General features: G+C 31.5%; 1 protein-coding gene across 1 annotated transcript in view; it reads right to left on the bottom strand.

Annotated features, from left to right (window-relative positions):
• Rab3-GEF (Rab3 GDP-GTP exchange factor) overlaps nucleotides 1–13,637 on the bottom strand; it is a 316,556-nt gene that overhangs the window by 157,207 nt on the left and 145,712 nt on the right. Inside the window, exons 12-13 of the mRNA XM_075355604.1 lie at nucleotides 10,033–10,193; nucleotides 2,681–2,843 (exon numbers count right to left, since the gene is read on the bottom strand). Coding sequence (XP_075211719.1) covers nucleotides 2,681–2,843; nucleotides 10,033–10,193 — 324 coding nt within the window. The remainder of the gene's footprint in view (nucleotides 1–2,680; nucleotides 2,844–10,032; nucleotides 10,194–13,637) is intronic.

Here is a 13,637-nt window from a genome sequence, read left to right as displayed (position 1 = left end):
AAAAAAATTATTTAAAAAATTCTATAATTGAAACCCTGCAATCTTTGTTATTATAAAATCATTATAATATAAATATTTCAAAAAACTAAATAATTATCGAAGTACAGAAAGTTTTCTAGACTAGCCTGTAATTAATTTATATATATATTACAGAGTACTGAGATCTTTTTAAAATTCATATTACTCCTCTGTAAACTATATTTTAAATTATATTAATATAAACCACCTAGGTGTACTACTATACTAGGTGAAGTGTGTGTGTATAGCCAATTCCGTAATTGTAAATAGGATTTAAAATGTTTGTTTGTGTATGTGTATATATATATATATATATATATATATATACACACACACAAAATATATGGTGTGTGTGTGTGTATGTGTAAATTATTTAAAGTCATATATACAGTCTACCCTGTAATTGTAAGCACTGCTATATTAGTCATGATTCAATAAAGCTGCTATTATTGTTAGTAACATAACACTAAAAAATATTGCATACAATTAGAAAAACAAATTACTGATAGTTAAAAAATAAAGGACTAAGCATGTTATGTAGAATGAAAACTTATGACAGAACTGAAAGTTTTTGAAAAATCTTTTTTAGAGAATTTTTAAATTTCTAAAACTTGTTTTAACCCTATTAGTGAAAAATGACAAGAAAAGTTACTCCCAAAGATAGCATAACCAAGCCAGACTTACTAAAGAAAAGTGAACAGATTTCCTGTTGCTTACATCATTTAGCTAAATATACTGTTACATACTGTCATGCCTGTCAAAATAGCATATTGTCATGCCAAGCCTGTCAAAATACAGGTAATATTCAGCCCTATAAGTGACATTCACGCTGATCACCACAGGAATTGGCTATATAATGAATAGCATTACTGTCAGAAAACAATCTGATTAGTGTCACATATAAACTCAGATGTTTTCCAAGCTTCATAATCATAACAAAGACTGAGAGATGATGATGTAAAGTTACATATTAATGAATGCATCCTTTCTATAAGTAACAATGCATTACACACACCAAAGTAGAAGTGCAGTACGGAAAGTAGTTTTGCATATTTTATATATAACTGAATAGTTATTTAATGACATATGACAGTATTGCTTATAAAAATGAGCAGAAAATTACTTAATCAATGACAACCATAAAACTTAAACTAATATAATGAGCACATTGTATAATAACTTCCTTAAATTTATTCTTGTGCAAAATAATGACATTTTTTTAAATTAATCTAAATAAAACAATGAACAATTTACCAATTTTAGTGATTTGCATAATTTTTTAATGTGATATAAACAACATCAATTAAATACAAGGTGCGTTCAAAAAGTAACGAGAATTTTGAAATTTCGTAGATTGTATTAGTCCGATTCTTGGGATTTTTTCATTGTTGTATTGGTAAACATGTCTGAAAAGAATCTGTACATTTTTATCCATATTGGATGTTTAGTCTGTTGTCAGCTGTTAAAAGGACAACACGTGTTTGGGTATGATCAGCGATTTTTTTATTTGTATAAATAATGGATCAGAGAATTTGTATTAAATTTTGCTACAAGAATGGAATTAAGTGTAGCAACATTTAAAAAATGTTAAATACTTAAAGTGCGGGTTTATAAGTGGTATAAGCATTTCCAAGAAGGTCGTGAAGACGACAAGCGCCCCGAATGCCCCAGCACATCAACAACCAATAAACCGTTGAAAAAGTGAAAGAAATGATTATGAATGATCGCTTAATCACAATCAACGAAGTTGCCGATGATGTTGAGATATTAATTGGCTCATGCCATGAAATGTTTTTGGGTGTTTTGGGTATGGAACATGTGACAGCAAAATTTGTCCAAAACTGTTGAATTTTGAACAAAAACAGCGGTGAATGGAAGTTGCTCAGGAGTCGCTAAATAAAGTCAACAACGATGCAGAACTACTGAAATGTGTCACAACAGACGATGAAACATGGGTTTACAGATTATGATGTCAAAACTAAAGCTCAATCATCCCAATGGAGGCATTCTGGATCACCAAGACCGAAAAAATCTCGACAAGTATAGTCGAATATGAAGATTATGCTCACTGTGTCTTCAATTTTAACGGCATAGTGCATCATGAGTTCTTGCCACAAGGTCAAATGATCAAGGAGTATTACCTACTAATTCAACGTCATTTGCATGAAGCAATCCGAATAAATGCCTGGATTTGTGGCAAAAAAATTCATGGTTTTTGCACCACAATAATGCGCCTGGTCACCCTTCACTGCTTGTTTGTCAATTTTTAGCCAAAAACAACACTGTAATGATACCCCAGCCGCCATATTCGCTGGACATGATCTCGTGTGATTTTTTCAATTCCCAAAAATAAAGAGCACATTAAAGGGCTGTTGTTTTACAAGAATAGATGAGATTAAAAGCGAATCCCTGAAAGAGCTAAATACTATTCCAAAGATCGAGTTCCAGAAGTGTTTTGGGGATTGGAAAAAGGGCTGGCATTAAGTGTATAATATCTAATGGTGACTATTTTGAAGGAGATAACATTAATGTAGACGAATAAATAAAATTCTTTCCAAAAAACAAAACTTTTATTACTTTTTGAACACACGTCGTATGATGAAAATTTCATCACTATAACTAATAGGGCTAATCAAAAACAATATAAAAAATGTATACAAACCATTGCAACTCTGGTTGCAATATCAACAGAGTCAACATCATTGCCATAGATAAATGGATTGTAATTTGATGGCGGAGCCGGCTGCTGAGAATGAGAATAAACACCAGGAGGACCTGGGTAACCAGGACTAGGTCCTTCTTGTGGTCTCTGTGCAGGAGAATACCTGTAAACAATTATAATGATTATTACTTGGTTTTTATATTTATCAAATCAAGCGTGAAAAAAATTATTATAATTCAACTCATTTTTATATAATTCAGACCTTTTCTTCAACTGGATTATATGTTAGACGATCTATTTATTAACTAAAAAGGGAAACTTACAAGAAAAATAACCAGTTTATACTTTGCATATGTCTTTGGATCTTTAGACTATCTTGATTTTCAATTATAATAAAGTTAAAAAATAAGTAACTGAAAAATGATATGAATGTAATTTCTTATATACAAGAAAGGAAAAATATACCAGATCTTTTTTTTTATATATGATCATGTACAGAGAGATTCAATTTTTTGTTAAAATTATATTTGTAAGACAAATGTGAGTAGGTAGATTATTCATTATCTGGATGTTATATTTTGTTAAATTGTAGATGAAATTTTAAATATTCTTATTTCATATTGTGTATTCAGGCCTTTAAATAATAAAAATGGTAACACTATGCCCATAATCAGATGTAATTTTTCCCTTGTTTACATCAGACATACTGATTCTAACTATATTATTAATTATAAAACTGGAATTCAAAACAGAAAATGATCTGAGGACCAAACGACATTTCTCAATTGGTGAATTGTAGTATATGAGAGTTTATCTCAAAAGTAATGACCATTTCATTATAAAAAAAATTTATTCTGAAAACTTTATAAATAGTTTTATTTCTCTTAAACTACATACTTTATACTACTTCTCTATATAATTGGCACATGAATTAAGACATTTATTGTAGCGATACACCAGCTTCAATATAACCTCATTGTATTCTTCTGCCACCAGTCAATTTAGTCACTGCTTAACAGCATTTTTAAGTTCATCGTCACCCATGAATTGCTTATCACTCAAAAGTTCTTTCAATTTCCCAAACAAATGGTAACCAGAAGAGGCTAAGTTCAGACTATATGGTGAGTGATTGTAAATTTCCCATCCAAATGTTCTCAGTAAATCACATTTCAGACCTGCAACATGTGGATGTGCATTATCATGCAGCAGGACAATGCCGTCGGTCAGCCGCCTACATCGCCAATTTTGAGTGGCGCCCTGTAACTTACGTAGAGTTTTGCAGTAAGCTTCTGCATTTATAATCGTTCCACGTGGCATGAATCAATCAGAAGTGTGCCAAACTGATCCCAAAAGACTGTGGCCATCAATTTGCGTGCAAATGGCTGTGGCTTGACCTTTGTTGGTCTGATTAGTGATTGAGGATGATGCCATTCACTTCACTGTCTGAAGTGTAATACAAAATCCATGTTTCATTGCCAGTAACAATTGAATTAAGAAGCTCATCACCTTTTTCAGTGTAGCACATCAAATATTCTAAAGCAGATTCCATTCGGACATTTCTGTGATGTTCCATTAAGATGTGCAGCACCCAGTATGTACAAACCTTTCTCAAGCCTAAATGGTCATGAACAATGCGAACAATAACTCTTGAAACATCAGGAAAAAGAAAGGCCAGGTCAGAAATCGTTGAGTGACAATCTTTTCTAATTTCATCATCAATGTGTTTCAACAAGTCCTTGGTGATTATAAGAACCTCCCAGAACATTCTTTATCGTACACATTAATTCTGTTATTTCTAAACTTTCATACCATTTTTGGACACTTCTTTCATTCATTACATTATCACCGTACACAGCAACCAACTACTAAGTATGAATTTCAGTCAGCCTAATGTTATGCTGGTTTAAAAAACATATGACTATGTATTTCACAAGGCAGCAACATCATTTTCTATTCATTTTATAACATAATAACTCACACTAATCAAAGATACTACAATGTGACAACTTACAGTCAACAATGCAATGTGTACATTACTAGCATGGCCATGAACAATACAGGTTCGTCAACCTTAAGAAGAATTTTCCAGCAGTCTTTACTTTAGAAATATCCCTCGTAATTATCCAAAAGGCAACTCATTTGTTAATATTGATAATCAATAAAATCAAGTTGAAACTATAACACTAAAATTATATTATTTAGAACCAATGTTTGTATCCATCCTTAATCAAATTATGATAACAACTGAGTTCCAACATATAATTATGGTAATGCATTACCTGATATACTGTTTTAAAACTAATGATTTGAAAACTTTTTTATATAAATTGCTAAGTTTATATTAACCTTGCTATTGGTAGGTTCAGAGTGACTTTTTTAACACGCTAGACAACACACACATACACACACACACACACACACACACATATATATATATATATAAATCTTGAAAATATACAACATGAACATGAAAATATAAATTTTTCATGAAAGTAGTTTTAATTTTTCCATGGAAGTAAGATAAGATATATCTTATCTCAATATTCTATACTAGGTGGTTTATTTTAATGGAATTTAAATATAATTAATAAAATAATATTACTCAGGAATAGCATGAATCTTAAAGATTAATTTCAGTAAAATATATAAACCCCAGATAAGTAACTCAAAAATCACCAAGCTAACTTGAACTGCTGTTATTTGACCATCTCTAAACACAGCTTCAGTGCAATGTAGTTTTGTTCTTTGCAGTTGTATTTTTCTAAAATGCCTAATTTGATCTACGAAAGGGTTGCTACAGTGAAAGCTTTTGTGCATTGGTGGTTTTTTCAAGAAACGCATCAAATATTCACGGAAAAATTTCTTAATGCCATTATCTCAGCAACAAGCAGCATATACCATTTAGTTAAAAAATGGTGTACAATGAGGTCAATTTCAAACACGAAATGAAATAGGTAACTTTCCATTAGGGCTCCAGATGCTGTAGCCAATATTCAAAGAAGAAAATCAACGTAAGGTGTTCTGTTTCTGGTAAGCATATTGTGGAGCAATATTTTTTGACTTGACTGTCAACACAGAATTGTGCCATACAACTTTTAAACAATTCTACCCTCAGTCTGTGACAAAGAGTAGAGGTTTTCCAGCATGACAGAACATGTCACATATTGTTTACGCCGTTTGCGTAAAGTCGTTTTATTCCAATGAATTCAAGGTTATGGTCGAGGCTTGTAGGTTACAGGCTTGGTAATTTATTTTGCATTTTTGTAAGGCTTATCATACGTGTATTTTATAATAGGTTGTTTGGGTTTCTTTTCGACATCAATTTCTCTCAGGCTCCAGCTTGACTGGTTGTTGCATCATCATATTGGTGTTAGCTTATTTCTATCACGCATTATTTTATAGCTGTTTTTTGTCTTAATATATATATTATTCTTAAGTTTTTTTTATTCTCAACCAATTTCACAATATTGTCATAGTTCCTAGAAGTCTATTTCTCTTTGTCTGCCCTGATGTCATTTCTTCAACTTGCGTATTCAGAAATTTATTTTATCAATCTTACGTAATTCTTTAGTGGTCTGCTTGCTTGTAAATTATTTTTGTTATGTCTTCGTTCCCGAATTCCACACGTTCTCTCTAATCGTTCTCATACTAACACTTAAGACACTACTCTTGTAGTCAACACACACGCACACACATACACACACTCTTCTGTCCATTGCTTTGTTCGCTTCCCCTACCTCTCACCACGCCAGTTTTTCATTCTAGTCCTGACTTTCACGCTGTGCGGATCCTGGTCCTCCAGACTTGGAAGGACCAAGCTTCGATGTTCTCTTCCGCTCGTATAATGTTAATACTTTCTTTGTCTTCATAAACGTTGCGGTACTTCTCTGTCAAAATATTCTCTAGTTCTACTCGTCAGTTTTTCGTGATTTCACAGTTTTCTATGTTCGTCCAGCCTTGTTTCTTTGTTAAGTTATTCTTCAAATTCACTATATTACATCTCTGTCGAAAGTGCTTCAATTACTACAAACTGCCATTTCTATCGACGCCGAATCTTCTCGAGCTGCTGATTATATTTTCATCAATGCAGAATCTCCAAACTCATTGCTACATATCTGAGATGCTACGTATTATTCTACCTCTAAACCATGTCTCACCCCTGCATTCCTGATACACCACTGCAGACTACGCCCAGGATTACTGTATGTATTCATTTACCTTCATTCACGAGTTCGTCTCTTGCTAATATTTGTGTGCTACAGGCAAGTTCAATTTTCATTGTTTATCACGTTAAACAGTTGATTTTATCATTAAAATTTGTGGAACATTCAGTTAATCGTACATTATTTCTTCTTTAAATTAATCTAAAGAAAATTACTTCTGATGTGAAGTTATGTTTTAGGACTGCTTTGTAATTTTATATTTTCCAGAAACCTTACTACTAATATGAACTCTACTTATACTTTTACTTATTTCAATTTGATTATTGTAATTAACTTTTTTTGTACTAGAATATTATTGTGGCCTTTTTTCTATACTAAACTAGAATTACATGTTTTAATTATTTAATGATAAGTTTGTTGTTCATAAATCAGGAAAGGCCAGTGCCAATAATTAAGATTTACTGTAATTTATTTTTCTAAGCTAATGACATTTGTTCATTGCTAATTTTTCAATATTACAGCATATGTCAGTAATGCAATAGTTTTCCAGTCATGCTATGTTTATTGATGTTATGTTTTTCTAAGTATATAATTGTAAATATGGTGTTTTATGTTCTCTTGTTTCCAGGCTTTGTTAAATTGTATATTGTCAAAATGTGTATTTAAAAAACGTATATTCATATATTTTCTCATTTAATATCATTATTCATATGTTGATTCAGCTGATATTTCTTATATAGACTTAAGTTATGTTAATTTCTTTTTATCTTTTAAGGTTATGATAAAGATCATTTGTTTTCTTTCCAATTAAAGTCCAATTTCTTTTGGCAAATACGAGCTGTGTGTTCTTTTATTTTTGTTAACTTTACCCAACACATATTGCAAATTAGTATTTGTTCATATGAACATAAATAAATTTATAAAGATTTGATTAAATGGATATTATCGAATCAATTTATTTTTTTTTTAAATATTTCTTAAGCATAACCTTTGCTTATTTACTTACGTTTCATTTTAATAATGAAACATCAGAGGACGGAAACGGAGGAAATGTCCTCCTTCTGATGATAGTGCACCAATCAGTTGTAAAAGGATGATACTGCATTATTCAATGATTCCCTAGCGATATTTTATGCTGGTTCTCAATTTCTATTTTGTAAATCATTGATATCTTAGGGCTTATGATGATAAACAATACTTTTTAAGCAGCTCCATAGAAAATAATCCAATGGTGACAAGTTGGGTGATTTCACTGGTCACTCTACTTGACCCCTTCAGCCAATTCATCTTCCATGAAAAAATGCATTTAAAATTTCATGTACCTGAAGACCAAAATACGGTGGGGCACACCTTGTTGAAACTAAATGTTTTGAAAGTTGGGACCAAAAAGTTTTGAATGTTTGGAATGATATGATGTTTGGAATGATATGGTTGAGAAGCAAAACCTCATGTTTCACTTAGTTTAAATTTACATTAATAAATATATGCCCTATCAATCGCTCACCAACAATACCTGCCAATACATTTATTTTGACTGGATACTGTGTATGTGCCTCAAGGTACCAGTGTGGAATAATATCAGTCCAGTATCGACAATTATGGTAATTTACAATGCTATTTAAAAAAAAAATGTGGCCTCATCATTAAAAACTATGCTGTATAATAAATTAAGATCTGCACAAATATTGTTCACCATAATTTCACAGAACTCAAGCTTTTGATTGTAGTCATCTTCATTAAGTTCTTGCACCAGAAGAATTTTGAAGGGTTTGAAATTTTTACTCTTTGAGGAATGAGGATTCTCAATAGATTCTTGTATAATCTCTAATGATTTTTTATTATTATAATTTAGACATCACACCAACGTCTTATTTATACTATTTCATCTTAAAGAGACTTTTAAAATGGTGTATCACAAAAAGAGTATTACATTTAAAATATTTTAGTTACAACCCCTGGACCATCCCCCTCCCAAGAGGGGTTGAAATTCTATTTCTCATCAAATGGTAGTTGACCAATACTTTATCTTAAAAGTTACAGTATTCTATCTGGAACAGTTTTAAAGTTGGGTTTCTGTACTTTTGACTCTCACACTGTATAATTTCTATTACTTAAAAATGAAAATTCTGAATGTAATCGTAGCACATACGAAATATGATTATTACGTTCAAGAACAAGGTGAGGAGTTCCAGTTGTACTCATTTTTTTGGAAGAACACTTTTTTCACATGTTAGCCTAGGTATAGGTAGTTAACTCAAATCATTGGTTTATTCAGAAGTCAATTTTTCATACTATGCAATCATACTAAACTTGATAATTAAACAGCAAGTCAGTTTCAAATTTCTTAATAAATTTACGAAATCTCCAATGAAATGTCTTCAAACATCGAAATAAGTTTTTGGAGATGACACTAACAACACATTAAATGGTGGCAGACATGGTTAAGAGACAAAAGGAGGTAAGACAAATTTGATGAAATAGTTTGAAAATAGCAAAGATGAATGTAAACAGGACCAAGAAAAAATATAAGAATTTGTTAAAATGAGAACTAGATGATCCATCATGGCAATGCACCTGCACAATCAGACTTGAACAGTAAATGCAAAAGAGTGATTTAATTTTTTTTATAGTTACAGAAACACGTAATATAAAAAAGAAAAAAAAACAGTTTCACTGAGCCAAACACAATGTTGATATCCCGACAAGCCCACTGAACTGCAAATAACATTGACCTACAAACGACACCTTAATTTTATCACATGGGTCTACTTCATAATGACCATCATTCTCTCAGAGAAAGTATCTATGAGAAGTACTACTTGTACTGTACCCAGATTCATTACAAGCCTACTATCATAGTGTCATACGGAAGACTGTGATAGATAAAACAAAGTGAAAAACACGCACAAAAAAAATATTAAAAAAACAAATTAACTTACTCCTTTCAATTATGAAAAAATACAGAGTAGAAAAAAATACTGATGCTCAGCAACAATTTATACATCTATTTCCATAGATCAGTAAAGTTAAGAAACAGAAAGTACACTTTAATTTTTAATAAAAAGATAGTTAGCATTCAGCAGCTGTTGACTACCACAGTTGGGTTCATATTGAATTTCAAAATAAAAATAATGGCACTGAAATCAAGAAAAAATTTAACAAAAAAAAAAAACAATTGAAGTAACGTACCCTATATTGACTTGCTGATATTGTGGTGCAGGATGTATACTATCTTTTCTTAGTTTACTACCAAGTTCTCTTGGTGTAGTCGTCACATTCATTGTTGTAGTAGTTGTAGGTGCTGTATTGCTTGTAACTTGTTGTGAAGGCGTAGATAAACTATTTAGAACCTGTCAACAAATTAATATAAAATTAAATATTGATGATTTAGTAAAATAAAATTAACAAAAACAAATAAATATATTATTACAGAGTAGTGTTAAAAAAATGTTAAATGAAAGAATATTTTGATATAAATTCAAGGAAAAAACTTAAAAATACAAATCAGGATTTATAAATAATAGTATCGTTTTTAATAATGTATTATTTGTTATATAAAAAAAAACGTGTAATCAGATATTAATATGTTTCACAGCCAATACTAATAATATTATCTCTCTCTCTCTTTCTCTTTTCCTGTTTAGCCTCCGGTAACTACCGTTTAGATAATTCTTCAGAGGATGAATGAGAATGATATGAATGAGTCTAAAAGAAGTTGTAGTCTTGTACATTCTCAGTTCGACCATTCCTGAGATGTGTGGTTAATTGAAACCCAACCACCAAAGAACACCGGTATCCACGATCTAGTATTCAAATCTGTGTAAAAACAACTGGCTTTACTAGGACTTGAACTCTCAACTTTCCAAATCAGCTGATTTGGGAAGATGCGTTTTAACCACTAGACCAACCGATGGGAGAATAATATTATCTCTTATTGAATGGTAACTAACTTGTCATTAGAACAGCTGCAGTGTTAGTTAAATGTTTAACCTAATACTATATTAATTTAAGACTGTAAAACCACCTTTTACTACTGAACCTACCAAATAAAACCATTTAAAATTATAGCACTAATTTGTAATCTTTATAAATAAAATTTTCCATGTAAGTTTATTAGTTCATATACTAATATTTGCTTATAGCAAGAACATCAGAACCAATCAGAATGATTCTATTACTAAATTTATTGAATGTTTTGAGTGATTTCAGACATACATCTAAGCAGATAATTCCATTATCAATATGTAACAAGGCTTTAACAGAAAGCAAGTTATATTTACAGCATGTTTCATTTATTAAAATCAGGTACAAAGGGCACTAGAAAAGTTTTGCAATATGACTTTAATTTTCAAAAAATTTTAATTTTTCAAAAAAATTCCTGTCATTATACACTTCTCCATCCTTCAAAACCAGTCTTCAAAGACTGGTTTCGTCAGAGATCTGGGCACACTCTTTGTCCCAAGCCCTTAGGAGGTTATCATCGCTCATAAAATTCCTCCCTTCCAGTCTTGACCTTCACCTGGGGAAATAATGTAAAATCACGTGGGGGCGAGGTTAGATCTGTAGAGAGATCTCTAATAGTTTCATTCCAGTCCTGGCCAAATACTCAAAGCAAACTTGGGAGCAGTGAGCTGGAGCACTATTAAGGTGAAGAATCCATGTGTCCATCCTTGAGTTTGAGTGCAACTTCTTGAGAGTTTTGACAATTCTAGGAAGGCATTCCTTGTTATACTACTTTCCAGCTTCCTTCAGTTGGTATACCAAGGTAGTAATGTCTTCTGAGTTTCCAATATAATTTGCTCTAATACTCCTCTCACACTAAAAAATACAGCCACCCTTCTCTTCTTCACGGATCAAGATTTTTGAACAGCCATCTCCTCATCCTCAAACACCCACACTTTGTTCTAAGCCTTGATAGGGACATCATAATAGTACAGGCAAGTTTCATAATTTATCACAATACATAGGGAGACTTTCCATTTTCAATGTATTTCAACATTTCACAACACCATGAAACCCAATGTGCCATCAGATCATTGGCCAAATTATGCAGCACCCAAAGGATACAAAGCTTTGTTACTTGAAGGTGAATTTATAGAATAGCATGAATTGCTGTTGCATTAATGCCTAAGGAAATCTCTATTTGGTAGTAGGTCTGTCTCTAGCATTTATTAGACTGCAGCAATGTTTCCTTCAGTCACAGACAAAGATGGTCAACCTGACAAATTTCCTCCTTCAAACTCTCGGTACCAGCTAAATATTGTTGTACAATGAGAAAAATCCTCTCCCAAGTACAGAAGACATTTCCTTTAAGCACTGATCAACGCTTAACTCATGTGCAAAATTGCCCGGTATTCAGTTTTCAACCATGATGATGTCACTACCTCTTTTCACTATCACAGCTACTAAAAAGCAAATGGCACTGAGACAGTGATTAGAGTGGCTACAGTGCATGTTGGGACCTGTCTAAATACACTCTAAGTATGTGTATAACTGCTTGCAATGATTTGCTTCGTTGTATTATAAAACTTTCCTAGTGACCTTTGTATAGTGTTCTTAAGATAACAACCTTTAGCAGAAAATGTTATATAATAATATATAATATTATAGATAATTTCTATAATAATTTCAGATAATTTCTATAGGAAGGTGTGGGACAACTTTTTTTTTTTTAGCAAGAGTTATCTATATATATTTTACCCATAATTAAATATATTCCAGTAATTATACTGAAAAAATTAATTTTCAAGTTTCACTGGTTTAATCTTTCATTATGTTTATTTAGAACTTCAGAAGAGATTTCATCTCTGCTTCTTCAAAATGGATTTATATTAAAAAAAACTAACTAAAAACTATAGAGATGTATATATTAACTAACTTGGTCACTAAAAAAAAAAATGTTTAATGGCTGAGATAGTAATATTTACCTATAGAATTTGTAATGCTTTTAATTTTTTTTTATAAAAGGAACCTATTCTGAAGAATCCAAGACCTCTGTCAAAGGGGAGTGTAGATGTTGTGGATCATTTGAAAAGTAAGTATGATGTTTCTAGAATCAGTCACCGATGACCTCTAACTTTGTTCTTCTCCCAGTTCAACACTGGTGCTATAAACTCCCAGATTGTGTTTAGATCAAATACACAACAATCCCTGTCAAGAAGAGGTTACCTCACCCAGCTGACAAAATCCCTGGTGCAACCACACCTCGTGAGAAGGGCAGTCATTCTAAACCTTCATGTGAGCCTCAAGAAAAAAATACAGCGGATAGCACAACTTTCCTCACTACTGCCACCAAACCCTCAGCGACTACATGGGAGACCACGCTGTGTACTGCCTCGTGCGCAAAAACCAATTTACACAGTATCAACGTGGCTGCTGTTCATCCCTTACATGTAAAGAACATGCAGCAAAGACTGTTCTGACTTTTTCCCAGTGTAATGATTACATCATAGCAAATGAATGAAATAAAAAAGGAACATTCATAATGTTGCAATATTGATTCAGTCAATGAACTTAATATTTAAATATATAGTAATAATTATATGTTTTATTATAGTTATAGTTATTAGATGCCATAAAATGTTAGTAATCATTTTGTTTTCATAATTATAAGAACATAATTACGTTATTTTGAAATGTTCATTGAACATTTTAGTATACTATTTCAACATTTCTTACTATTTATTACTATTTTCTTATTTTTTATACTATTTTCAACATTACTTTTTTTTTATTTATTTAAATATAAATACTATAAGATATAGCCAATTTGTCATTTATTAAAACAATAAAAA

This window comes from Lycorma delicatula, chromosome 2 (genome assembly GCF_047948215.1).
Source record: "Lycorma delicatula isolate Av1 chromosome 2, ASM4794821v1, whole genome shotgun sequence".
In the NCBI taxonomy this organism is placed as follows: domain Eukaryota; kingdom Metazoa; phylum Arthropoda; class Insecta; order Hemiptera; family Fulgoridae; genus Lycorma; species Lycorma delicatula.
This window is presented reverse-complemented; position numbering and strand designations above follow the sequence as displayed.